At 44.8% G+C, this 27,159-nt stretch overlaps 1 protein-coding gene across 10 annotated transcripts in view; it reads right to left on the minus strand.

Annotated features, from left to right (window-relative positions):
- Positions 1 to 27,159, minus strand: part of AUTS2 (activator of transcription and developmental regulator AUTS2) — a 689,545-nt gene that overhangs the window by 7,473 nt on the left and 654,913 nt on the right. For 3 of the 10 annotated variants that reach the window (XM_053367368.1, XM_053367364.1, XM_053367373.1), the window contains 11 exons: positions 25,735 to 25,985; positions 23,835 to 24,076; positions 22,112 to 22,156; positions 16,430 to 16,525; positions 12,951 to 13,022; positions 10,753 to 10,782; positions 8,820 to 8,891; positions 8,110 to 8,251; positions 6,856 to 6,948; positions 4,870 to 4,953; positions 1,644 to 1,866 (listed from right to left, as the gene is read on the minus strand). In XM_053367368.1, coding sequence (XP_053223343.1) covers positions 1,644 to 1,866; positions 4,870 to 4,953; positions 6,856 to 6,948; positions 8,110 to 8,251; positions 8,820 to 8,891; positions 10,753 to 10,782; positions 12,951 to 13,022; positions 16,430 to 16,525; positions 22,112 to 22,156; positions 23,835 to 24,076; positions 25,735 to 25,985 — 1,350 coding nt within the window. The remainder of the gene's footprint in view (positions 1 to 1,643; positions 1,867 to 4,869; positions 4,954 to 6,855; positions 6,949 to 8,109; positions 8,252 to 8,819; positions 8,892 to 10,752; positions 10,783 to 12,950; positions 13,023 to 16,429; positions 16,526 to 22,111; positions 22,157 to 23,834; positions 24,077 to 25,734; positions 25,986 to 27,159) is intronic. The other 7 variants (XM_053367367.1, XM_053367366.1, XM_053367365.1 and 4 more) reach the window with 7 other exon arrangements.

Raw genomic sequence — 27,159 nt, forward strand, 5'->3', positions numbered from 1 at the left:
CTGAACCTGCTGGTGGAGACCAGGTCCCTGAACAGAGTAGGGCGTCTCCACAGGTTGTTAAGAGAGTGTCCAAGAGTGAGCCCTCATCTCCTGTGCGCATAATGGAGAAAGCTCACAGACGTGTCAAGTCCGAGGGGGAGTCTTCTGATGAGGAAGACGCACATGCTGGCCCCAGTGGGTCAGGAGGAGAACCCCAGTTTGTGCCCAGGCGGTCTTCAAGGGCAACAAAGGGAATTCCACCTGAGAGGTTTCAGGTCACAAATGCGTGGGTTGGTTTCGCACAGTGCGAACCTGAGGTTTGTGGGGTTCAACAGGTGCCTGACAACGATGCCAGGAAGGGGCGGAAGGCAATGGGGAAGGTGTTGAACACTCAGAAGTCCCCTCAGAACGTGATTCGAGAGGGGGTGTTGAGGGGGCTCAGAACTTACAGGGTTAAGAGTTCTGAGTGATGACGCCTCACATTCTGAGGGCGGGCAGAGAACACGGAAGGGGCGTGGAATTTCTCCGTGTGCTTTCAGTCTGCGTGTTATGCTCCAAGGAGAAAGGAGCAACATGAGCTGCGTCTCACCGGGAAGATTTACGATGTGTTGATCTGTACAGCAATAAAGACTTTAAGATAAGGAGAGCTGCGTGACAGCCTGAGTTATTGCCACCACACGACAGAACGTTCCGGCTTCTGCTTCTGCTGTGTTTACTCTGCTGGAGTCAAAGGTTCCAAGGGGTAAGAGCAGAGCTGCGCGGAGGAAGCGCGCCGGACCCCCTGGTCAAATTTGACCCCCCGCATAACTTTCTCACAAGTTCAACTGGCAGGTGTCAACCATCTGACATGTCTCCCAGTAACTAGTTTTCAGTGGGACACTAGCTGTGAACATAGAAAGCTGCCTTTCAACTGAGTCATATGGTGGGTCCATTTAGCCCAGAATTGTCTACACAGTGACTGCAAAAAGCTCTCCAGACTGAACGTGGGACCTTCTGCATGCAAAGCAGATGCTCTACAAATGAGTTGTGGTCCATATCTATCTATCATCTATCTATCACCTATCATCTCCTACCTCTTTCCACCACCCCAGGAGATAATAAATAAAAGTAATTAAACTATAATGGAATTAAAACAATGCCAAAACAAATCTATTAAAAAGCGGATAGTATAATTAAAAAAAGCAGTTGGTTCCCTAAAGCTTGAAGGAACAGTCTTCACCTACAACAAGCAGGAGCTACCTCTAGTAAGCCTAGCAGCAGCCGCTGAGAAGGCCCTCTCCTGCATCCCTATCAAACATGCCCATGCGAGAGGTGATCATGAGAGAATGGCAGTATCACCACCTGGGCTGGTTATAAGTAGATGGGCAGGCAGGTTGGAGCTGGCTCAGAACAGACTGAGCTTGTTGGGACAGTGCCCTGTTTGCCCTCTTGGACCAGCCTCCACTGATCCGGAGTTTTCTTGCAGAACCAGCCAATCAAGGGGACCAATACTATGGCTGCAGTTCCATTCTATGTCTGAAGAGGGCTCTGCAGCCAGTCAGCGTGGCCGATGATTAAGGAACTTCTGGGAAGACCTGGTAGTTGCATAAGTAGGAATGACAAGCCTCTCGGCTCCTTGCCCCGGCGTTGCGCTCAACGATGCTCAGAAAAGTGTTCTTTCATACCTGTCTTTGTCATCTTTACTAAGAGAAGAGTCTCCTTTATCTACATCTCTATCTCGCTCATGAGCTGCAGCAGACGAACTGCGTTCCAGCTCACCTGGCTTGAGCCAGGGCGGAGGGGTCGGGAACGAAGGAGGAGTTCGGTGCAGGCGGTTCCAGGGCTCATGTGGGTTGCTAAAGCTCTGCATACTGGGGCAATCCTTGTGGCCGAACATAGTGTTGGGCGCTGAAATGGTGAAGGGGGGAAAGAAAAAAAGAAGAAGCAATATGCTCAGTCGATGGTACTTACCAATCAAACCCAACCTTTTTTTTATTTTTACAGCACTCAGAGTTTAAAATGAATACATATATTGGGGAGCTGGAAAAAGGAAAGGAGATTAACAGATAAGCATTAGCATTGGGTAATCCTCACATTTGGAAGGCAACTTGCCATTCAATCTTATTTGTGCATTATGCATCTGTGAAAGAGACTGCCTTTTTGAGGGTGGCACATCAGCTTTGGAATACCCTAACCCGAAAGGAGGTAAGATGGGTATTGTCCCTATATCCATTCTGGATGCCTTATTTGCCCAGTATTTGAAATGATACTCCATCATTTTGGCTGGTTGGGTCATTTCAGTCTTCAGATTTCATATTGGGTTGTACCTAATCAAGTTCTACTCAGACCCACAGGACTTAATGGACTTGAAGCTAGTCATGTCCATTGATTCCACTGGGACTGGACAAGTGAATACCAGCATTTTTTGCTTTTCTTGGAATTCTCTGACATCCTTACTTACTAGTGACACAAACACTGGAAACCAAATATGGCCTCCGATAATTTGGTACAGTTGGAATATTTGGGGTGTATTCAGAATTGTAGAGTCGGAAGGGACCATAAGGATCATGTAGTCCAACCTCCTGCAGTGCAGGGATCTTTCACCCAACATGGGGCTTGAACCCATGGCCCTGAGTTTAAGAGTCTCATGCTCTACCATCTGAGCTATCTCAACTAACTTCTGCTCCACTGAAATGAATGGAGCTAGGTTAGTCGTTAATTTCAATGGTTCTGCTCTTTGCATGACTTGCAGTGGATACAGCCAAGTCAACTAAACTTCATTCAGAGTAGATCCAAGTTCGCAATACCCAATATTTTCAATGGGTCTACTCTGAGTTGGATTAACATTGGCTAGAACTCCGCTTTGTTTTCAAACACTTATACTGTGGCTTTTCTGTTCACAGTGAGCAGCTGACACAACTAGAGGAAACCAAAGGAATAGATACATTAAGAAATAAGCAAGCATAATGGTCATTCATCACAAAAACCTCTGCAGTGGCAGAAAAAAGGACACAAACACAGTAATACAAGGCAGAGGCCCATCAGGACAAAAACAAGAAGAAGGAGGAGATGACAGTGGAAAACTAGGAACAAGATTGGACCAACCATGGTTTCCCCCAAGGAAAACTGAGAATTGTAGTCTATTACGGGTGCTGATAGTTGTTAGGAAACCTCTATTCCCTTCATAGAGCTACAATTTCTAGAATGGTTGAGAATCAATCCCTTTTCCTAGGGAACTCTGGGAAATACAGCTCTGTGGGGGGAATAGGAGTCTCCTAACAACTCTCAGCATGCTTAACAGACTAAAGTTCCCATGGTTTTTTTTTGGGGGGGGGACTATGGTTGATTCAAGTGGTCTGATACTGCTTGAAATGTATAGTGCAGATGGGGCCTTGTATAAACCCAAATCCAGAGTCTCTTCAGAGTCAAAGATGAGCCAATTTAACACCTGTTCCATGATTTTGGGTTCTCTCAGCCAGCTGTTTCTTTTGCCCACACTGTATCCAAGACCAATGTAGTCAACCGCTTGCTAGAATTTGTTTTCCAACTCAAGGGAGTAGAACAAATTCTAGCCCTGTCAATGGCCTACACTGGAAACAACCCTCCAGTCTCCATCTCATAATTTTCAGAAACATGAAAGCCTATTTTTCAAAAGTTGTGGATTTCTATGTTGGTTAGCATGATTTGCAAGCAAATCCCATTGTATAAAAGCCCTTTTAAATATGACCACTTTTTACTTTAGTAGCTTGTGAATGTACCAGAACTTTCCACAATTTACAAAACATTCATAAAAGCAGGAGTGCTATATATGCTATATTACTTGAACCTTTATAGTTTGGGGACCGGGGATGTAGGTGAAATTTGACTGGATCAGGCCTGAAAACAAGATATAGCAGCTCACCAGAAATAATGCAAGAGCATCCAAAGTCCACAAATTCTTCTCCAGAATGGGATTGCCCCTTCTTTGAAAAAAAATCACCCTTTGGTATCCTAGGGTTGGCATGCAAAACTGAGTGAGGTGTATATCCTAGATCAGAACAGCTTGGCCTCAGTTGTTTTCCTGGGCTACTTCAACACACTTTACTTGGGGCTGTGAGTCTACTCTGAGTAGGCCTTGGTTGGACTCAACTGTGCATTTCAATGTCTGAAAAGAGCCTACCTTGGGTAATGTCTCTTCTGAAAATTCTCTTTATGGTGAGTTTTCTTTAAATAAATAAACCCAGCCTACCCCTGTTAACATTTAGTACAACTTACCATGTGAATTGGGGACCACTGCTTGCCAACACTATTGATGAAGGGATTTCATAGTGTGCTGGCTCCCCCAATGCACATGGTGAGTTATTTTACATTTTATGACTCTCATGTGTATATCCAGTTTCAGTTATTATTATTATTATATAAGCAATACGACTTGGAGTTTCACTACTTCAGACTGCAGGCAAGGCATCACGTCAATGAATGCTCCTTGCATACAGAGGGCTAGTATATCAAGTGAAATGACAACATGCTGGTTTCCTATGTGCAGCAGACTTCTTGTGTATGTGTAGAGGAGCATGTTGAGCCCTCCACATATAGACTGAAGTGCTGCAGGAGTGAGGAACCTGTGTCTATAACTCTATAACTTCTTGGACTCCCAACTCCTACCAGCTCACCCAGCATGGTCAAGAGGGTGGTCAAGGATGCTGAGAGTCCAGCGCTGCCTGCAGGGCCATTAAGATCCTCATACCTGCCCTAGACTCAGGTTCTCCATACCTGTGAGAACTAGGCCATGGAAGAGGGTTTCAGGAGGCCCAAAGGTTTAGAGAAACAGAGGCAGTCCTCTCTTTTTGGGGGGACACCAATTAGCCATGGTTTAGCATCCTTGATGATAATGCAAACCAAACACAGCCACAGCTGGGAGAATTTACTCACTAACGGCAGGGTTCCCGAGTCCCCCGAAGGCATTGCCGCTCACGGCTGCAAGGCTGGTGAACGTCGTGGGCCGATTAAATGTCTCTGAAACCAAATGGAAAGAGACTAATGGGAAGGGCGTTACCTATGATGGAGCATTTGTGGCTAGATGTGTGTTACAAAGAAAACACAATTATCTATCCCAGGCTTCCTCAACCTCGGCCCTCCAGATGTTTTGAGACTACAATTCCCATCATCCCTGACCACTGGTCCTGCTAGCTAGGGATCATGGGAGTTGTAGGCCAAAAACATCTGGAAGGCCAAGGTTGAGGAAGCCTGATCTATCCAATGCTAGCTCGACTCAAGAATAGACCTATTGGCATTGATGGACATGGCTAATATAGGCCAATGGGTCTATTCCAAGTAAAATTTAGGTGGATACAGCATTCTTCCCAGGGTCACCCATGGATAATTTGGGTAGGTGATTCCTTTAGGGTGGAAACCCTATTTTCACCCCAGTGTCCTGCCTCATAACCCCCAATATAAGAAAGAAGTGGCCTCTCCCCAGCTCTACCCAATATTGTCTCATAATGCTTATATCCCTTGAGTTCCACTCTGCTTGTTTCCCAGGAGGAACAGCAGATTTTGAAATGTCAAAAGTGGAATGTGTGTGTGCACTCTCACTAAATAGCAAGGCCTCATTCACACATAACAATAAGCTGCAGTCAGGAATAAACCCTGGGCAGTTTCCAGTGCACTCATTCCAGTAGCACAAGGATTTACTCTTGCACAAGAGAACCTTCTTCCCTCTCCGCCTCCACATATATGCTCCCCAAAATCTCTTTCAGCCCTTATTGCAGAACAGGGGGAGGAAGGGGGGAATTCCAGGGATCTTTTAAACCAGGCAAAGGTTCTCCTATTGATTCTACCGGCAAAACTCATAATTTTTTTCTTTCCCAAAGAGGGCAATTGTAATCCTACAGCAGCTGCACGCAACCTTTGGCCTTTAAGATATATATAATCCTCACACCTGCCTCTTTTCCCCTGCTGGGTATTTTTTCCTCTTTTGGCTCTTTTTTAAAAAGTGTATTTTGTTTCACTCCCTTCTTTAAGGTGCTGCCCAAATGACTGTGAATTGAAGAACGACGTGAAAATAATATAAATATAATAGCACTCCTGAATATGTGAATGTCACGAGATGCCCCAGCCCCCATGAAGTGTATCTGCAGGGCTGAAATGCAAAAGATGAAGCAGAATTTCCAGGACTAGGATTGCAGGGAAATAGCTGGACACTCAGACAAATTTCCTAATTATAAGAGCTATTTGATGAGAACTGATGGCCTCTGGAGATGGTGCAATCTCCTTCACTGTTGGCATTTAAATGGGGCGGGGGGAGTGTCAGAATGATAAACCACTTTGGGAGTTGTAGCTCTGTGAAGGGAATAGGGGTCTCCTAATGACTCTCAGCACCCTTAAACTACAGTTCCCGGGGTTCTTTGGGGGGAAGGCATGCCTGTTTAAAGTGGTATGATACTGCTTAAAATATACAGTGGTACTTCAGGTTAATAACTTAATTCGTTCTGGAGGTCCGTTCTTAACCTGAAACTGTTCTTAACCTGAAGCACTACTTTAGCTAATGGGGCCTCCTGCCACCGCCGCTCCACCGCCGTGCAATTTCTGTTCTCATCCTGAAGCAAAGTTCTTAATCCAAGGTACTATTTCTGGATTAGCGGAGTCTGTAACTGAAGCGTCTGTAACCTGAAGCGTCTGTAATCCGAGGTACCACTGTATGGTTTAGATGGGGTCTTAGAGGGAGCCCATGTTGTGGCATCCTGGTGCACTCTGGCTCCCTTCGGTCCCAGTCAGCATAGCTAATGTACAGCAACATCTGGAGGACATTGTGTTGGCTCCTTCTGCACTAAATCATGTAAAAAATGCTCTCAAGGGTGATGGGCCCATTGCCACAGTTGCTTGGCAGCTTATTACAAGTTGGTAATGCCTACTTACCTAAATGAGCAGCAGGGTTGAGGAAGTTGCTGTGATGGGGGTGAGGGCCAAAAGGGGGTGCGGCTGGGTGGGCAGCACCTATCAGGACAAATTCAAAAGCAAAAATAAAACAACACTTGAATAGCAGGTTCAGAGAAGATACACAGTGCCAACATATCACAATGCTGAAAGCAGGTCCTGTCTTCTAGAACTGAGGGGTATACTGTATATCGAGACCTTCCCTTGTAGCCCAGTAAACAGTTTGATGAAAAATGGCTGACAAACGTGTTTATAGTCACTGGACGTCGTACACAGGTGTTTCTGGCAAAACTGGGATTGCATTCCAAATTTGGTTCACCTAGATGCTGTGTTGGTCTTGTCACCTGATCTCATGCAGATGTATCATTAGGACACTTCCAGCATGACTCTCTACAGGAGGCTTTTGAGAGACTCCTTTGCTGGAAGCATTTAAGCAGAGGCCGGACTGCCCTCTGCCAGGGATGCTACACTCGCATTGCACATTGTAGATCCTGGGACAACCAGCTTTAAAGCCATGGTTATGCACAGTTCTGAAATTGCATGGGGAGTCTGCACAAGTTTGGAAGGCTCCTTGCGGCAGACATTCAGCTCCCCACACATAGAGGGTGGTGAGGCTCTGCAGAACAGGTGTGACTAAGGGTGTGGGCCCACTCTCACCCACACTTGATTCCAATTGGAAGTGGAGGGGAGCAGTGAATCATTGGAAAGATTTGCCTGTTTGGAGCTATCCAGGGTCCTGAAATTCCAGCCTGACCCTTCCTGACTAAGACAGCTTCAGGCATCCCCAGGGACTCGTAGTCAAGACAGATTATTCCTATGCATGTTTTCGGCTTTCCTTCAGAATTGCTCTGAGAAGACTGGCCACATTCCTTTTTTCCACCTTTTATTTAGTCACACAGCACACATGGAGTTTGCTCCCGAAGGAGGCAGTGACAACTACCAACTTGGATGGCTTTAGAATAGGATTAGACAAATTCGTGGAGGACAAGACTAACAAAGGCTACTAGCCATGATGGCTATGTTCTGCCTCCACTGTTAGAGGCAGCAATGCTTTTGAATACCAGTTGATGGAAACTGCATGAGGGCAGAGGGCTCTTGTGACTGGGTCCTGCTTGTGAGTTTCCTCACAGGCATTGGCTTGGCCACCACAAGATGCAGAACTAGGTGGGTCTTTGGCCTGATCCAGCAGGCTTGTACTATGTTCTTCAATAATGGATCAGTGATATGCATACTCACTGGCTGCAGAGAAGAGAGTGGAGGGCCGAGCTAAGTCATGGGGATGGTGGATGGCCCCAAAGAGACTAGGACCTGGTGGCCGACTCAGAAATTCAGGTTTCAGGCCAAAATCCAGTTTATGGGGATCTGATTGCATCTGTTTCTGTAATAGGAAAAACGAACAGGAAACAAACCACAATCATGAACAAGACATTGGCCCAGCCCAGTGGAATGCTCTGCCAACAGAGATTAAGCACATAGCTTTGGTTTTAGTTTTGAAACATCTGCTGAAAACTTTTCTATGCCACCAAGTTTATGCGTGGAATTAAGAAAATATCTATGGGTAAGAGTTGATCTTTGATTTTAATTTTTTACATGGCTTTTATTGTATGTATGTTTGAGGTAAACTGCTTTGATTAATTTTTTTTAATAGTAGCATACAAATATTTTTTATAAATAAATCAATAATGAGCAAAATACAGGGGAACATAAAGAGCTACCTTAGACTAGGTCAGACTACCTAGCTCTGCTCTAACTAGCAGTGGCTGTTGGGAAGCAAAGGGTCTTCTCCATCATCTGCTATGTGATCTTTCTAAACTAAGATGCCAAGGACTGGACATTGCACCTTACTATACAAAGCACATGCTCTGGCTGTGTAGCTTTGGCCCCTCCCCCTAAACATGCTCCTTTGTATTCCCTTAGGAAGGTTTCACTTGCCCAAAGGGACTCACCTTCACTTTCTGTTGATGATGGTATATTTGCCAAGCAATATGGACATGCATAGCGCACCATTTTCCTGGTTTCTGTAAAAGAAGCAAAAACACAAGAGGCTATGAAAATGACACCACTTAGCCATAACAGTAAGATCTGAGCCTCTTCTCATTTAACAGCCATTACTTTTTACATTAAATGCCATGCCTTTCTTCCATTATGAATCTTAAAATGGTAAAAATCTCGTGGTTGTAAAATCTCTCATGGTTGTAAAATCTCTCATCTCACTCTCATGGTTGTCATCCAATCCAAGCCCTGGCCAGACCATGACCTGCTTTGCTTCAGTTGTCAAGCACTTTCAAAGCCATGCACTAAGAAAATAATGAAACAGACTGAGCTGGTGAAGGAGACAATTCAGACATTAGAAGTGAGCATAGAGTGGTACTCTGCAAACCAGGAATAAGAAATCTGTAGCCTCCAGCTGTTGTGGGATTCCAGCTCTCATTAGGTCCAGCTAGCAATGGTCAATGACAATGAGGATCAAAGTTCAACCACATCTGAAGTGCCACTGGTCTACAGTAGATCCCTGTTGTAAAGCTCTTACTGATTTATTGGTAAGTGGGAAAGTGGAATCTGGCTACTTAGTGAGGTTAATTATATTATGCCCCTACATGACACAGTAAATTCACTTTCCCATGGGTCCGAATGCTGCATATGATTGGTGCTTCTATGGCTGCATTCATCTCATGTTTGCTTTATAAGAGGGAACCCTATCCTAAATGGCGTTCCACATACACTCAAGTCAAAGTCCCAGTGAGACGACTTTACTGTATCAATGTGGCAAATGTTTGAATGCACACATCACGCTCCAATAATAATAATAATAATAATAATAATAATAATAATAATAATAATAATAATAATTTATTTGTACCCCACCCATCTGGCTGGGTTTCCCCAGCCACTCTGGGCGGCTGCCACAGAGACCAAAAATACACTAAAATCCAAGTCTTCAGTAGTTAAACATTTTGTTGTGGGGATGCAATAAGCACACTTTTATAAGGACTTGGCAAAAATGTGAATTTTGTGAATGGGGTGCATCTGCACATTTCTGCCTTTTCCAGAAAGGTGATACATTCATGTTCCATATCCTGACATTGCAATTCTACTCAGTGTACCCTTGAGAAAGGCAAGCTCAAGTTCTCCTAATCTTAGCTATGAGTCCTGGAAGACCTGCTCCCTGCCTTGCAGGCCTTTTCCCACCTGGGAGGGCAGGTTCCTGACTGACTCCATCTACAAAAGCTGAGGCTGCTGAACAGACCCTTGGGTTGGGGTATTGTTCGAAGGGGGCTGTTGCTGATATTGATATTATTTTTTTGTATATTTAATCTTTAGATCTTATTGTGCTTTATGTGGAAATGGTTCAATTTGATTGTGTATTTTTGGATGTTTTATTTATGACTACATTTGTTACATTGTAACTATGCATTTTTTCATGTTGTAAGCCACCTTGAGCATGGTTTTAACAATGGAAAGGTGGCTTACAGATAAAATTACGTATGCATATTTGTATGTATGTATGTCATCAGTTCTTTCCAACTGGATATACAACCTTCAAAATGGCCTAATAACCAAGCAGCTCTCCTTATTCCAAGTTTCACTCTCATCTTCCACATGCAACCTCTGTCCTTATGAGGCTGTTATAAGCTGGACATAATACGAGTCCTACCAGATTTGACCAAAAGCCTATCTAGCCCTACATATTGCTTTTCACAGTGGCCAACGGGATGCCTCTTGGAAGCCAAGAAGCAAGATATGAACAGTCACTCCCCAGCACCTAGGGCAGGGTTTTCGACTACAACTCCCATCACCCCAAGCTAGCAGGACCAGTGGTCAGGAATGATGGGAAAGACAGACAGACAGAGGTCAACCAAGACTTAGTGGACTTCTTACCCTCAGCATAGGTCTGAAGGGATCTGTCAACTGCAAAGAGAAAGAAAGAGGCATAGTCAATAAAGGAAACCTTGCCACTCAAACAGTTGCTCATCTAATCTGTACTGTTTCACTTGGGAGAGTGGAAATTAAAATATTAGCATTTTCATTTCACTTGTAGTCTCTTTCAAAGTCTTAGCAGGCATGTTGCTTCATCTTGACAAGGTGTGGGGAGGTTTTTTACTCTCCTGATGTTGCAGAATTGCCGCTCCCATCATCCCTGGTCATTGGGGTTGATGGGAGTTGTAGTTCTGCAACATCTGGAGGGCTGCAGGTCCCCCATACCTGATCTTAAGGGTAAATTACTCCCACGTTCACTCCTTTCCATCTCTGCGCCAACAAAATCTGGAAGGACACAGATTCCCCCGCTCTGCTCTGCAGGATTTATGCTTCCAAGTGTTGACAACCTACCAAACATGGCCCCCAAGAGGCATTCTGACCTGGAGTTTGCCTGCTAATTCACTCAATTTAGCACTGTAAAATAGGAAACAATGCATTTTTTTAAGTGACCTTTTGATGGACCTTTTGAAGATATAGAGGAGGGCAGTATTTTGGAAGAGGCTTACTTTTCCACACACAATTGCTAACAGAAAAAAATTCAGTAACTATTACAACAGGAGGAGCAAACCCCCCTCCCCCGTTTTGTTGGACCATAACTTCCATCATTCCTGAACATTATGAGGGGTCTGATAGGAGTTTGAGTGAACCACAGTTTTGTTGGACCTCAACTTCCAACATCTTTGACATTATAGAAGACTTCACTCAGCAACACCTGGAGGACTCCACTGTGGTTAATGCTGGACTGCACATACCCCTCCTCTTTTAAAACCAGTTCCGAGTCACCCAATTATAAAAAAAGCAAGTCAAATGATACAGACTGGTATAGACTGGTTGCTCTGTGGTGCAGATTTTCACACTGGAACAAATGTGGATAAAAAGGATTCATACAAAAATACTTTTTGACTCCCTTCCCACCCCCTCAAATCCATTCAAACCCATGCTGAATGGGAGGGCTCCTCTTGGGTCACAAGAAGAGGCCTTTTCTAACCCTGCTACCTGAAACGTCATTTAATTAGAGGTGTCAATGAGTCTTCCCAAGATCATACATGGTCAGGTGCTCCACATCGAGGATGGCTAACATCATCATCCTGACCCTGACTTGAAGACATCTGGAGGACAAAAAGTGTCATCTGTGGAAGTGCTGAACCTAAACCCAGGCCTCAACACTGAACCTGAGCTGAAGTGTGTCAACCTTGACCCTCTCCCTAAAGCAGAAACCCCTGGAGGCAGAAACCCATAAGAAACAGTCTCCCAAGAGCATTATGCTTTTCAAAGCCTGCAAAACCTTTGAAAGAAATGCAGAAGGCTGAGATGTAAGAGCCTCTAGGTCAGAAGTCTACACCTTTAAGCCTTTCTGCTATTCTGGATGTGGGTGGAGTCTTGGAGGTGAAGACTGGTCCAAGAGCAATGAAACACCTCGGCTGAGCTCTAGATGTAATCACAACACCCTGTCTGCTTGGAACTATCTGTGGTCCTGATACTATAGTCTTATGCTCTCTGGCACCCTCAGGTTATCTGTCACACCCTGTGCACTCCCACTCACAGCCCGTCCACTTAAGGACCATGAAAGTTAGACCCTGTGCTTTATGTTTTCCAAATTCCACACTTTCTCAATTTAAGCTCAGATCAAATAGCAATAAGGGACGCGGGTGGCGCTGTGGGTTAACCCACAGAGCCTAGGATCAGAAGGCCAGCGGTTTGAATCCCTGTGATGGGGTGAGCTCCCGTTGCTTGGTCCCTGCTCCTGCCAACCTAGCAGTTCAAAAGCACGTCAAAGTGCAAGTAGATAAATAGGTACCGCTCTGGCGGGAAGGTAAACGGCGTTTCCGTGCGCTGCTCTGATTCACCAGAAGCGGCTTAGTCATGCTGGCCACATGACCCGGAAGCTGTCTGCGGACAAACGCCGGCTCCCTCGGCCAATAAAGCGAGATGAGCGCCGCAACCCCAGAATCGGCCATGACTGGACCTAATGGTCAGGGGTTCCTTTACCTTACAAATAGCAATAAAAGGTGGAGTTAGGATAACCACCTCAGCTTCATTCATCATTCAATGGTTGAATGGCCCTTGGTTTGAAGAGGCTGTAACATTTTAGAACTTACCCTGGGATCTTTCTGCAGTAGGGTGTGTGGAACAGCTCCAGGTCTCGCTGCAACATCAATAGGATTCGAAGTCTACAAATGTCACATACACAGAAACAACGGCAGTGTAAATTTATGTGCAAACTTTTAAACTTTTAGAAGACCTCAAAAGAATTAGTTAGGCAGTAAGTGAGGATCTCCATAAAAAAAGAAAGGAACTGAAGAGTATTTATCCAACTATTCATTTAGTTACAGCAGAGATGGAAACCTGGTGCCCTCCAGATATAGGGACTACAACTCCCATCAGCCTCTGCCAGTATGGACAATGATCAGGAATGATGGGAGTTGGAGTCCTGAAAAATCTGGAGGGTCAAGGTTCCAAACCTTTGGACTACAGTTTCATGTACTCAGAAATGTCATTTCCAGAGTGCCTTGCCTTGGTGCACACAGAGTCATAATTTCTGCCCTAGGTTAAAGACGGTCTTAGGTTAAATGAGTCATAGATCTGTTTAGCTTTAGAAAATGAGATCTTGGCTCTCTAAGTTTCACCATGTTTTCCTGTTATATTTGTGAGTATTCAAATCTGTTCTTTTTGTGTGTTACAAGATGCCATTGAACAGCCTTAACTGGCGAAAAACCCATCACTCTCTCACTGTTGCACAAAGCAAGCTAATAAGATTCACACATGTCTTCTATCAGTTTCTTCTTTTCTAACCCAACAAACAAACTATGTTGTGTTCACAGGTTTTCAATTCTCAGGTGTTCCTTCTGCAAAGGGCTCACAGTTGTTGTTGGAGACAAGCCTCCTCCCTCTGTTGAGGTGCAAATGCATGTTGCAGTGTACCCACTTCAACAAACACACACCTCAGCACTATTCACACTGTGCCTTGCTTATTTATTTTCCAGGTCCGAAAGTAAATATACCCTTGAAGCACTAGGAGTCCCCTGGAAGCACTCTGAGTGTAGCTTCTGACAGCATCTCCTGGACCACAACTTCCAGCATTACCTACCACAGTACCGCCCATGCTAGGGTTTTTTGGCCAAAGTTGTGGAGCTTTCTTTTGCAAAATCGCAAAGAAATTGAAAATTTCTTAGCTATTTCTGAGGAAAATTGGCAAAAATGAAACAGCCAACATAGGCTGCCATACGCATGGATTTTCCCGGACATTTCGCCAAATTCTGCTCTGACACTGCTTGCGGATGCAGTGTTCAGGGTATCCCATACAAATTTCCCGGACATATGACAACCCTATAGCCATCCAGCAGGATGGGAAGTGGATTCCAACCAGAGCTGGTGGCCTTCCATTCACACAGAAGCAAGGAGCATAATAAAAAATACAGGCTCACTGATAGTACAGGTGAGAAGCAGGTGAGAAGGGAGGGAATGCCAAGCTGGAGGTGGGGGTTGGGAAAGGGGAGTCAAATGGAATATTGCTGGGATAAAAATCCAAGCAAGAGAGGGACAGTGTGAGGGACAGGAGCTGAACAGTGAACAATTTGGGCTTGCACCAATAAAGGGGGTCAGAGAGAAGGGGAAGCAGTTCATATCTAGACAGCTGCCTATAGTTGTGGGTACTGAAATAACTTCAAGTGTTGGGAAATAGCAGAACGTTGGGGCATATAGAGAGCCAATGAAAGGGGAACATAAGACCATGAGCCCTGCTGGATCAGACCAAAGGCCCATTTAGCCTGCCATCCTGTTATCACAGTGGCCAACAAGATGCCAACTGTCCTCTCCCAGAAAATGGCTGAAGGTCTTGGCAATCTGACTGAGAATGTGGATAAGGGTTTGAAACAGATGGAACACATAATCCATCAATCCCAAACTGTTGATTTTGACATCAGTAGAGGCAGATGTCTCCATTCACAAAGTAAGAATCACCAAAACCGTCTTTCCAGAATAGAGCTTTATAATGTAGTCATGAGAATGTTAAAACCTGACTTGCGAAGAACCCCACACAACATTTAAAAAACAACAGCCATACACGCAACCAAATACTAGTAAATGGTTAAGCTCAAATGGATTCTTAATAGCCTAATTATCATACATATGAGGACCTTTACTAATGAACCACAATCTGCATATTTAAGAAGCTTGAGTGGTGGAGCGGGGATAGTTTTCAGATTGGACAAACACAGCTCAACATCTAGCCTCAAAAGATTAAATTTAAAATACACTGGTGAACAATGAGGATTGCAGTTCTTTAAGCAGAATGCATAAGACTGACGTCAGTCTACCCCTGGGCTGAGAAATACAATACCTGGTATAAAAGAGCAGAAACAAACAGTTTAGAACATCCCTGAATACCTTGAGTTCCATGATAGAAGAAAGGGAAGATATAAAATGAAAGAATGGAAGATTGCATCACATGTTCATAAGTGAACATTTTCAGATGAAAAGATGCTTTTTCAGGGCTCCTAAAATGCCCCCAGGGAAGTTTTACTGCCTAATTTTGTTTACTGCTAATTCTAGGCCACTGCTTCAGCCCAAAGTATGCCCCCACTCTACCAGATTTTGGTTCTTCTGTGCAAAGCTAGCTAGTCAATCAGCAATCACATTGAAAATGTAATGGCAAAACAGCCCAATAGTTTTTCTAACTGGGCCAGCATCACCAAGAAGTGTAGACTTTCCAAGGTATGTTTTGTTGAGACTTTGCCAATCGGTGGGGAACCTGCGATTATCCAGATGTTCTTGGAAACCAAGTCCCATCATCCCCAGCCAACATAGCTAATGGCTAGGGATTATGGTGACCACAGTCCAGTAAGGACCCGAGGTACTACACCACACCTCTGATATAGGGCTTTAAAAGCAAGAACCAGCACCTGGAAGCCTACCGGAAAGCAAGTATCAACATACCTCTCCACCCCGCCTCTGCCTCCCCTGCCGCCTCAGTAAATGAGAGTGAATCAAGGGAACACATGATGAAGGTTCATGCAGAGCTCTTTTCAACTGATTTGCCCATCATCCCCAAGAGAGTTTGAGTCCCAATCAAGCTCAAAGGAAACTCTGGGATTTTGTGCCCCACATTGACCTAGGGAGGAAATGCCTTCCTGTAGACTCATTCATCTCTCCCAGCAGAGCCATCTCCAAAACCAAAGATGGGGAACATTTGGACCTCCAGGCTACAGCTGGACTACAGCTCCCAGCAGCCTCAGCCTGCATAGCCAACAGTGAAGGATGATGAGAGTTGAAGTCCTGCAGCATCTAGAGCAGCGGTTCTCAACCTGTGGGTCCCCAGATGTTGTTGGACTATAACTCCCATCATCCCTGAGCTCTGGCCTTGCTAGCTAGGAGTGATGGGAGTTGTAGTTCAACAACATCTGGGGACCCACAGGTTGAGAAAGGCTGATCTAGAGGGTTGCAGGTTCCCCATGCAGGCCCAAGGCAAATAAAAGCACTGCTCCTCACCTGGAACTGCAAGAAACCACAAAGCTACAAGACACATGTCCATAATAGGAAAGAGTCTACACAACACACACAAAACATGTTTACAATTTACCTTGGGTTGAAACGCCCCTTGTAGTGAGCCAAAAGGACCAGTTGGAGGAATCATTGGAGGGATCCCTGATACAGCAGGAGGGTACGAGTGGAATAACTGTGACAAAGGGAGGATAACATCAGCAAAGGACCCCACACACATTTTCTAATTGCACATCATGCAATTTCAACTCAGAAGAAAGCAAAAGAGACATGGAGGCAGTTTATGAATTATGCAGTTCACATGATTGCTGCTGTTAATCAGTCAGTGATCCAACTGCATAAAAATCAGTGCTGGACCACTGATGTTGGGTACTTGGTAAAGGAGGTGGCGATAAGCCTAGGAAAAAGACAAAGGCATCTGACAACAGCAATGAATAAGGGATATAATGGACATTCACAAAATGTTAGACGACAAGATGAACAGATTTGTGTGGGAAGAACAGATTATTTGAAAGCGTAAGGGGTAGAGAGCTGTCTCAGAATGGATTTTTATAATGAGGGTTATTATTATACTGTATTATAATACTGCATTACAGAAAAAAGAGAGGATGCAATGGGAAGGAACTGGAGGAGAAACGTGATCTCATTGTCAATTGCATTAGTTGTAGCAGTTAAACAACAGGAACAAAGGAAGCTGCCTTAATATTGAGCCATGAGACTGTAAGAAGAGCCTGCAGGATCAGGCCATTTCTCACAGTGGCTAATAAAATGCCTCTGGGATAAGCAAGAATGACTTGAGTGCAACAGCACTTTCCCCGTCTGTGGTTTCCAGCACTGGAATTCAGCCTTCAACAGTGGAGGTAGAACAGAGGCACAGATAGCATGGGCCTCCATGAATTGGTCTAATCCTCTTTCAAAACCATCAAAGTTGAGGACCACCCCCGACTCTTGTGGGAGCAGATTCCACAGCTCAACTGTGTGAAGAAGTAATTTGTTATCTGGTTTGAGTCTTCCAACTTCCAACTTTATTTCATGGTCCATGAGTTCTAGGGTTCTGAGAGAGCATAATTTTATAAACTCCTATCATGTCTCCTCTTACTCCTCTTAGTACTTTCTGTAAATTCAGATGACCCTAATGTTGTAACCTTTCCTCAGAGGGCAGTTGCTCCATCCCCTTGATCATTAAGATTGCCCTTTTCTGGTCAAACCCTTGGCTCTATCGAGCTCCAGGGTCTCGCCCTGAAGTCTTTCCCAATTCTGTCTGGAGATGCTAGAGATTCAGCCTGGGACCTTCTGCATGCAAGTTATGTGTTCAACCACTGAGGGGTGGCCCTACCCAACATTCACCACAAGGCATGGGTAGGACGTTGACAGAATCCAATGTGGGATGCATGCCAATAGTGGTGTGGTCAAAACAAAAGTGGGTGCAGCCAGAGGGCACAACCTCCCGCCCACCAATACAAACAGAAAAAAATCACATACACACAGGTAGTTTGCATCTTATGCTTATTTTACTTACCCAATTGCAGCTTTGCATGGGGGTGGGTTGGGGTGGGATAAATAAATGGAGAGCAGAGCAAACTCATTTTCCATTTACTTATTCCCCCTCCCCATACCTGTGCAAAGCTGCAGTCATGAGCTTACCCAGCTGTGAGAAGGCAGTGTGAGGGCTCTGGCAGCATCCCAGAGCCCTTGCGCCCCTTCGTCAATTTTCCTGAATTGCCCTACAGCAGTTTGGCTTGGGAAAAGCCTTTGGCCAACAGATGAGGCCTTTTTCTACAAAATCGCAGTGCAATTCCCTTGCAAATGCATTCCACTGACTCATGGTGCCTGCCTGAGCCAAAGATCTAAAAAAGCACAATAGTCAGTTTCATTGTATTGTTCCATGAGGTGCACCTAAGCACACTGAAGCATATCTCTCTCTCTCTCTCTCTCTCTCTCTCTCTCTCTGCAATTAACATCATTAAGAAAATGCAACAATTTTAAGGCTTTCACTGAACCACCTGGCCCAGTTCCTCTCCCCACTCCTTTCATAGATCATTGCCGTCTTTTAATTCTATTTCGCTTCAACGTGAACTTCCAATGGCGCAGAAAACGTTTCCAAGATTAGATGATATTGAATAGAGGAGCTCTCAAGAACCCATTAGGCAGGCAAGCGTCTTGGGTTGCAATCACTTTTTAATACTGAAAATGAGCATGTTAAAGACTCTAGCATCCATAACGCTTACTGTTCTATATTAACATGCCAGTTTACAAAAGCGAAGGGAAGTTAGAAATTTCATTGTATGCTAGTTGTTAACATATAGATGGTGGGAAAGGATGGGGACCTTTCAGAGTGTCTTGGAACTGCCACTGCTGCTTGAAGGCTTGGATTCCCATGTTGTCAACAAAAGTAGAGAGCTATCAATGACCCATCTTAGCTGGGCCCCAAGTTGCAGGACAACTTTTAAGTAACACAGCTTCTGTAGGTTCAGGAAGCACCAACAGCCAAAGCCAAACCATGATCCCATCCCAGGCAAACTGGGGTTCAAGTGAGGGCTTAGACAAGAGAAAAGTTGAATGGCAGCCTAAGGTCCACTGGCAGGCAGGCAGAAAGTTTGATGCAAGGGACATACAAATACATCCCAACAGCTTTTCCAGCCTGGTGCTGAGGCTCTTGAACTGGAGCTGCCAGAAGCACACCCAGGGCGCAGCTGAACTCCATCTTCTGTCATCAAAAGAGAGGCGTCATCATGAAGAGGACTTTATTTGTGAGGAGACCTTGACTCCTGAGGAGTGTTCTCCCGAAAACTGGAACGTCTCCTCGTGGGAACATGTATCCACCTGCCATTTAAGGTACTGTCTCTTGTGGGCTGGCGGCCAGTTCAAGTCTCAGTTTCTGAGTCTGAATTGCCTCTCCTTGTCATTCTAGTAAAAAAGCTTCAGCCTGTGATCTGGTGGATCAAGGATAGCAAGATCTGTCCCTCTGCTGCCTGCGTGAGTAGAACTCCTGATAGCAATTAGTTGAGTTGTTACCTGCAGAACTGCTTTACCTGTCAGTAGCTAGATTAATCCTTTAAAGTCCTCATCACCTCTCTCTCTCTCTCTCTGAAGCAGGAATGGAGAAACTGTGGCCCTCCAGATGTGGCCAGATTCCTTGCCCTGTGAAGCTTGGTCCCACCACTACAATTGCCTTCCACTGGCTGACAAAGACTTTAATGGTTTAGCAGGTTTTTAGTTTTCCCGGTAGACGACCTTTTATTTGAGATTTACTTTTACTTTTAATTATTTATTAAAGTATTTTAAGCCACATTTCAGGGTACATTAGTAATTCTTGAAAGAGCCTCTCCACCCCCAGCATTCAGCCCGGACAGGTCCAGCTCCAAGGGCCTTTTGGTGGTTTCCTCAGTGCAAGAAGTGAGGTTACAGGGAATGCCCTCCCATCAGATGTCAAGGAAATAAACAACTATCTGACTTTTAGAAGACATCTGAAGGTAGCCCTGTTTAGGAAAGTTTTAAATCTTTGATGTGCTTTTAATTCTGTTGGGAGCCGCCCAGAGTGGCTGGGGAAACCCAGCCAGATGGGTGGGGTAATAATAATAATAATAATAATAATAATAATAATAATAATAATAATAGTTATTATTATTAACCAACCACATTTTTAAATGGTCTCATTTTTGTAGATTGTTCCTAACTTTTTAAAAAATGTTTTTAATTGTTCTCAACATGGTTTTTTGAATATTGTTTTAATATTTTGACATTTGCCACCCTGAGCTCCTTTGGGAGGAAGGAAGGGCTGCAAATTTAATAAATTTAAATTATGCAGCAAAAGGGGGGGAGTAGCATTTTTTAAATGAAATAACATAATAACCATAGTTAAAAATACAGATGCCATACGGTTCCCGAATCACACTTTCAGCATCTTGTGTTAAGAAAGCACATTCCAAACCGAAGGTAAAACCGCCAACAAATGTTTTAAGAAAGGAAGAAAAAGGAGCAATTCTACTTTGCCTACAAATTTAGACCGTAATACCTTTTGATCTGGCCCATTAAGTGAAATCCACTGGTTAATGCATTTTTAATAACATGCCAGTTAAAAGTTTCAAGTGCTTTAATCTTGTAGCTTTTAACCTCTGTTAACCATTGAAATGGAACAAGCCATCAGGTTAGATACATCTGAGGCAATGAAAGAGAAACACAAATGACCTAACACTCATTTGGATTCTGTGATTTCTCACCTATTGGAGAAAGGGAGGGTGTATAACCATTTGGATCAACCATAAAGCTTGGCTTTCAGGGTGCTGTCAATTCCTTAAGATTCCTTTGGCACAAAGGCCCCAAGGTAGATATCTGTGCCTCTTCAGGCCTGCACAGGGATCTTGCATGTGTCTGGAGGTGTCCTAGTCCTCTGAGTGGAGGGAGAACATAAGGGCTGAATGAATCAATTCATTTGGGGCTTGGTGGTGTTGTGGTCTAAAGGTTGGCGGTTCGAATCCCCAAAACAGGTTGAGCTCCTGTTGCTCTGTCCCAGCTCCTGCCAACCTAGCAATTTGAAAGCACGTCAGTGCAAGTAGATAAATAGTCACCACTGTGGTGGGAAGGTAAACAGCGTTTCCATGTGCTCTAGTGTCCGTCACAGTGGTCTGCTGTGCCAGAAGCAGTTTAGTCATGCTGGCTGCATGACCCAGAAAGCTGTCTGTGGACAAATGCCGGCTCCCTCAGCCTGGAAGCAAGATGAGCACTGCAACCCCATAGTCACCTTTGACTGGACTTAACCGTCCAGGGGTCCTTTACCTTTTTACCTTCATATCAGGGCAAGGACGTTCCTATAGAAAATCAACCCTAGGTCTTTGCTGTTTCAGTGTGGTGTTAAGGTAAGCTGCAAATATTTTTATGTGGTCTTTGTTAGAAGGAAGGTTTTGCTGTTGTTAACTTTATTTTGTTAGTTTTCATTATTGCATTTCGTATTTTTCTTTATGAAGTTTTGCATGCCGCCCAGATAATTTTTTCTAATGGGAGGCCATATAAATTTAACAAATCTTTCATAGCACTTTGCATTTTTTTAAATTACCAAAAATGCTATTTAAAACCAATATTTTATTGTGTTTTTCTCCTAAGAAACATTTTTTTTTGCATGCAGTTTTGACATTTTTACATGCAACTTACCCCAGTAAAATGCATTTTGTATGCTATTTTCAGTAATACAGACCTTTTTATAATACTTTCTCCATATTATATGTATTCTTGTACATGTTGCTTTGTTGGAAAACTGCATTGCAAAATTCAGAGAATTGCGAATTTCAAAGGTAAGCCTGTGTTTCGGTTTGCATATAAGTTGAAGAAGTGTGAATTAGGTAGTTTCTCATTCAAATGCAAACAAATCCCTCATCAACCCAGGACTTCATATATCTTCATTACCACATTGGAAGCTAGAGAAATGGTCACAAAGATCTGCTTGTGCCATTGAAATGAGCAGAGAAGACAGCAATAACAGAGAGAATCTGGGCACCTTTGTAGTCTCCAGTTCTTGATTAAAGAGTTAGATTTAGGCATAGCTTCAGAGTTTGCTTTTTCTTTTTAAGAGATATCACATCTTTCAGAAGACGAAAAGCTAAAGCAAATGACAATATCGATGATGGACTTTTTAGAGTGATGGACAGAAAGGGAGAAGGAGGGAAACAGAAAATGGGATGTTCTGCCACTGATCTGAGTGGTGATCTCAGCCCACCAATGGGAAAAGAAGCAATTAATACATTTTAAGGCAGTAAGAAGAACTCACACTGTGTCGGTAGAAAGGGTCAACTTTTGTAGGGTATTTGTCAAACTGCAAAAAGGATCAAAACACAAACTCATTATGTTGTCTTCCTAATGGGGCATACATTTCTTTGATTCAGTCAATGGTTGGGAACTGGTGAAAAAACTGGCAATCGATGGAGATGTGGGGAAAGGGGAGGATATACCTAAAAATGGCAGGTGTTCAGAGATGAAAGTATGGACAGCAGTGAGAGCAGGAAGAGATCAGGAGCAATTTAGATAACAAAAATTCCAGGTGCAAATTAAGTAGAATGATTGGAACCAACAACATAATACTACAATATATTCCCTACATAACAGGACTGCTCCTGACCAGTGTTCTAGGCAGCCATTTTCTGCAAGGAGGACATTTTCCCCGGGCTCTCTCCCCACCCTGTTCCATTTTCCCATTTAATGTTTTTCTTTCCAATCTGTCACTCATTTGCCTGCATCCTTTTTTTTACGTGTGTGTGTGTGTGCCTGTTCCCAAACTCTGCAGTTCCCTGAGCATACTGACAGCTCCTTCATGTTTCTCAGTGAGTCCATTTGGACTCCATGTCCTCCAACACTCACCACTTGAGCTTGCTATCTGAGGGGGAAAGGCCATGGGTTCCTGAGGCCCATACACCTCTTTTTCACCTCTTTAGTTAGGCAAACAAAGCAGTGATACCAGCAGGCTGAGGTTCATTCCAGACTAGTCCCTCCACCCTGTGAAATACTATCGTTTCCTCACTCACCCTTTAGGAAGAATGCACATGCCATTACCGAATGGCTGTATATCAATCTTTTCTTCTCATCCTCCCCCTCCCCCAAGCCTGATTTCTGACCTTTTATTTTGGCAGTAAAATGCAATCGCAATGTCCAGTGTGGAACAGCAGCGTGAAATAATCAAGACATGGCAGAGTTACTGTGCTTTTAACCGAAAGCTTCCTGTTCTGCAAGTTCACTGCTTACTTTTTCACTGCAGCTAGAGCATGCTGTCTCCAACATGGCGTGGAGATTGGCATGGTGGGAAGATGCCAAAGGAGTGGGGAACTGGAAGATGCCAGGGATTGAACCTGTGAAGTTTATTATGTTCTACCTCTGCTCCATGGCCCTTCCTCAAGAGCTTAAGATTGGTCCAGAATGAAGGGACCTGTGTTCTGAAACATCTTCATATCTCTAATAAATTCTATTAGTAGGCACCAACCAGTAAATGCGGTGGGGGAGGGGGGCAGCCTGCCTTGCACCCGCTAAGTGTTTCTGTTGCCTTTGAGTTTAGTGGAGGACACTGCCCCACTGCCAGTTTGGAGTAAGACTCAGATGCCAGTCAACCAGCTGGCCATCAACCCTCTGGGCTGATGTCGCTCGCACTGTGCCACATTGTTAGTACTGTACTGCCTTCCATGACAAAACATAGAAAGCAATTACGTTAGAATGGAGGGTTCAAGTTTAGCTTTATGGCCTCACTTTCAATTTGCACCACATTTTTTGCAAACAAGGGAGCCACATGCATGGGAGCCTCTAGATTCTGACACGGAACTTCCCAGAAATATCGAACGTTTCTCACTTTCCGAATTCCCCGAGTTGCAAGGTGGGAGGAGCATGCTTCCTTCCTCCCAGAATCTCTTCCTTCACGCGGACATCTTCCCCCATCGTCACAATTTTATCACCATTTTGCAAAAGGAAAGAAAAAGATCCAAAGAGAGTTGTGCTCTACTTATCCTCACATTTCTGCCTGGGGTACGCACCATGGGAGGTGCCGGCGTTGGCATGATGGCGGTGGGCGGGATCGCGTGGGGGAAAGGCGTGAAAGTGTGCTGGTGCGTATGTTGGTGGGTGTGCTGGTGCTGGTGCTGATGCTGGTGGAACTCCGTCCTCAGGTAAGGCGGTGGGCCCAGCGAGGCGCCGCGGTCGGCACTCTGTGAAGCCAGAAATCGGGTGTTCAGCTCCTGGCGGAGAAGATCTTGCTCTGAAAACCAAGACAATGGCAACATGAGGTTTTATCCTTCTCGTTTATATACCACTCAGTCTTTCCCTTTTCCTTTTTTGGGGGGGGAATCACACTTCCACAATGCGCAATTGATCTTTGTTAATAGATGGATGTTTCCCTTCATCTCTGTTCCTCCATTAGTGCCAGCATGATGATGGAGAACCTATGGCCCTCTATGTGCTGATAGACTCCCACATGAAACAGCAGCCACCGGCATGGGCAATGATCATGAAGTTTGTTGGACAGCAACATCTGGAGGGCCACAGATTCCTCAGCCTTGTGCCAGAGTTGAGTTTCCCAAACTTGCATCTCCAGCTGTTTTTGGACTACAACTCCCACCATCCCTAGCTAGCAGGACCAGTGGTCAACTGTAGTCCCCAAACAGCCTGAGACCCAAGTATGGGAAACCCCATGCTAGAGGAAGAACAGAATAGCTTGCTTTTCTGTTTTAAATTCTCCTACTGGAATTTGGTACAACCTGCTTGCGTAAAATATGTCCAAACCCAAATTTAAGAAGGATACGTATTGTGGGTGTGGACAGACTTCTGGCTTGTCAGATCGATTCTTGGTTTTTTGCCCCTGTAGAACCCTAAGATCTCACAGCCAGAATAAGCAGTGGTGGGCTGGTGCCCATCTGGACTGGTAGGATCATCAGTAACTATAGCCGAAGCCAATGGCAGGCAGAACCAACTAATTCCAGGTTTCTCTCCATCTTCTTCCTCTCTGCTGAGTTCTCCAAGGACAAGACTGAGACTTAGGAGGAGGATGCAGACAGCCAGGACTGTACACTGGGTTGGTTGGTTGGTTGTAAGTAAGGAAGCGGGCAGGTGGCAGCAGGCTGTGGGGAGACTCGTAATTTGGTGATGGAAATCCATTCATCCATTCATGAATCAGCTTCCATTGCTGAGATGGGTTCCTCCTTCCTTCCCCTCTTACTCAGCCCCCCAACTCATCTCTCTAATTCCCTTCCATCCCCCTCTCCACCCCTCTCTCCCAGAATGTGCTATCCCTGTGTGTATTTATGTGTATGTATGTATGTATGTATGTATGCATGTGTGGGACGCAGTTGGCGCTGTGGGTTAAACCACAGAGCCTAGGTCTTGCTGATCAGAAGGTCGGCGGTTCAAATCCCTGCGACAGGGTGAGCTCCCATTGTTCGGTCCCTGCTCCTGTCAACCTAGCAGTTTGAAAGCACGTCAAAGTACAAGTAGATAAATAGGTACCGCTCTGGCGGGAAGGTAAACGGTGTTTCCGTGCGCTGCTCTGGTTCGCCGGAAGCGGCTTAGTCATGCTGACCACATGACCCGGAAGCTGTACGCCGGCTCCCTCGGCCAATAAAGTGAGATGAGCGCCGCAACCCCAGAGTCAGTCACGACTGGACCTAATGGTCAGGGGTCCCTTTACCTTTACCTTGTATGTATGTATGTATGTATGTATGTATGTATAGAATCGTAGAACTGCAGAATTGGAAGACACCACAAATGCCATCTAGACCAAACCCTGCAATGAAGGAATATTTTGCCCAACCTGGGGCTCAAACTCACGACACTGAGATTTAAGAGTCTCATTCTTTACCAGCTGAGCTATGTAGCCCCATTGCATAAAGTATCTACCAGTAAGTATATGCACATTCTTACCTGAGTAAGCACTTCCAGCAGGATGACCTGGAACTTGCAATGTCCCTGACGTCAGAGGAGGAGGAGGGGGCAATGCCGTGGGAGGGGCAAACATATTGGGGTGATGGGCGTGCGCAGGAGGTTGGAGGGTGGGGGTAAAGGTATTGAGCGGGCTGTGGTTTGGCAAAGAAAGGGGGAAAGGTGATGCTGAGGGGTGGTGGCCTATATGCGGAGGGGGTTGAGTCTTGGCAGGAGTGCTGCTTCTGCTGCTGCTGTTGGTGGAAATAAAAAAGAGGTGGGGAGGAAATGTTAGGAAACAGAGCTCCCGGAAGGTGTGAGAATCACGAAGCAAGAAGAAAACAGAGAACCATCTAACCCAACATGGTACCATGAAGCGCAACCAAGTCTTCCTCTTCCTTGTCCCACCTGCCCCAAAGCAACAGATGGCCTGATCTTTTCCTCTGGGAATGGTGATGCAACGTGGCTCTATTATCTGGTCAGCTACACCAGGATGGAGGAGTCTGGAAAAGATGCAGATCTTCCTTCTACCAGGCCAGCAGCCTATCTAACTTTGCACAGTCCACTCTGACTCACAGACTATTTCCAGGATCACAGGTAGAAAGGAAGGCTTCTGGGCCTGAGATAGGCTTTCTTCATTCACACATTTATATGTAGTGTTTCTTCTGACATGGAGCCCAAGCTGATGTGTGTGGGCCTCTTCCAACAGAGAGCTGCCCAGCCTCTTCTTGAAGTCCTCCAGTGTGGCAGTGTTCCCCTCATGTCTCACCCCAGCAGCTGGCTCCACTGTCAGACTAATCCTGCTGTCAATCAATTCCTCCCAAATCTACTGTCCTGTAACTTGAACCCATTGGATCTTGTCCTCTCCTCTAGACCAGCAGGAGAGAACAAGGCTTTGCCCTCTATGTGTGACAGTCCCTGAACAGTGCTATCACCCGTGCCACACCCTCAACCTTCTCCTCTCTAATAATGCCCAGCTCCTTCAGTATTCCTGACTGAATCTATTTCATTTTGTCTATACTCTTCTTAAAGCAAACCACACAAACCTGGACACAGTACTCCAGATCAATAGTAGTGGGTGTCAATTCAGTGTTAGAAGCTCAGGTGTATAAGCTAATTGCCAAATGGCACCTTAAACCTGGGATGCAGTCACCACAATGGAATGTCTAGGCACCCTTCTCCAGCGAAATTTGTTGTTGTTGCTTTCATTTCCATACCACATTATAGTTTAAAGAAGACATCTCAAAGCTCATTGAAACATTTTTTAAAACCCAGAATAAAACAAATGCAACCTTCAAGGAGAATATGTCGAAGTGACATTTCGTTTTCCCCATATTAATTTACCTACTTAATTTATAGGAACTGCCCCTGAGCAGAAGGGCTCTAGGAAGCCAGAGTGGTACAGTGGTTAGAGTGTTGGACTAGGAC

Source organism: Podarcis raffonei, chromosome 15 (genome assembly GCF_027172205.1).
Source record: "Podarcis raffonei isolate rPodRaf1 chromosome 15, rPodRaf1.pri, whole genome shotgun sequence".
Classification (NCBI taxonomy): Eukaryota; Metazoa; Chordata; class Lepidosauria; order Squamata; family Lacertidae; genus Podarcis; species Podarcis raffonei.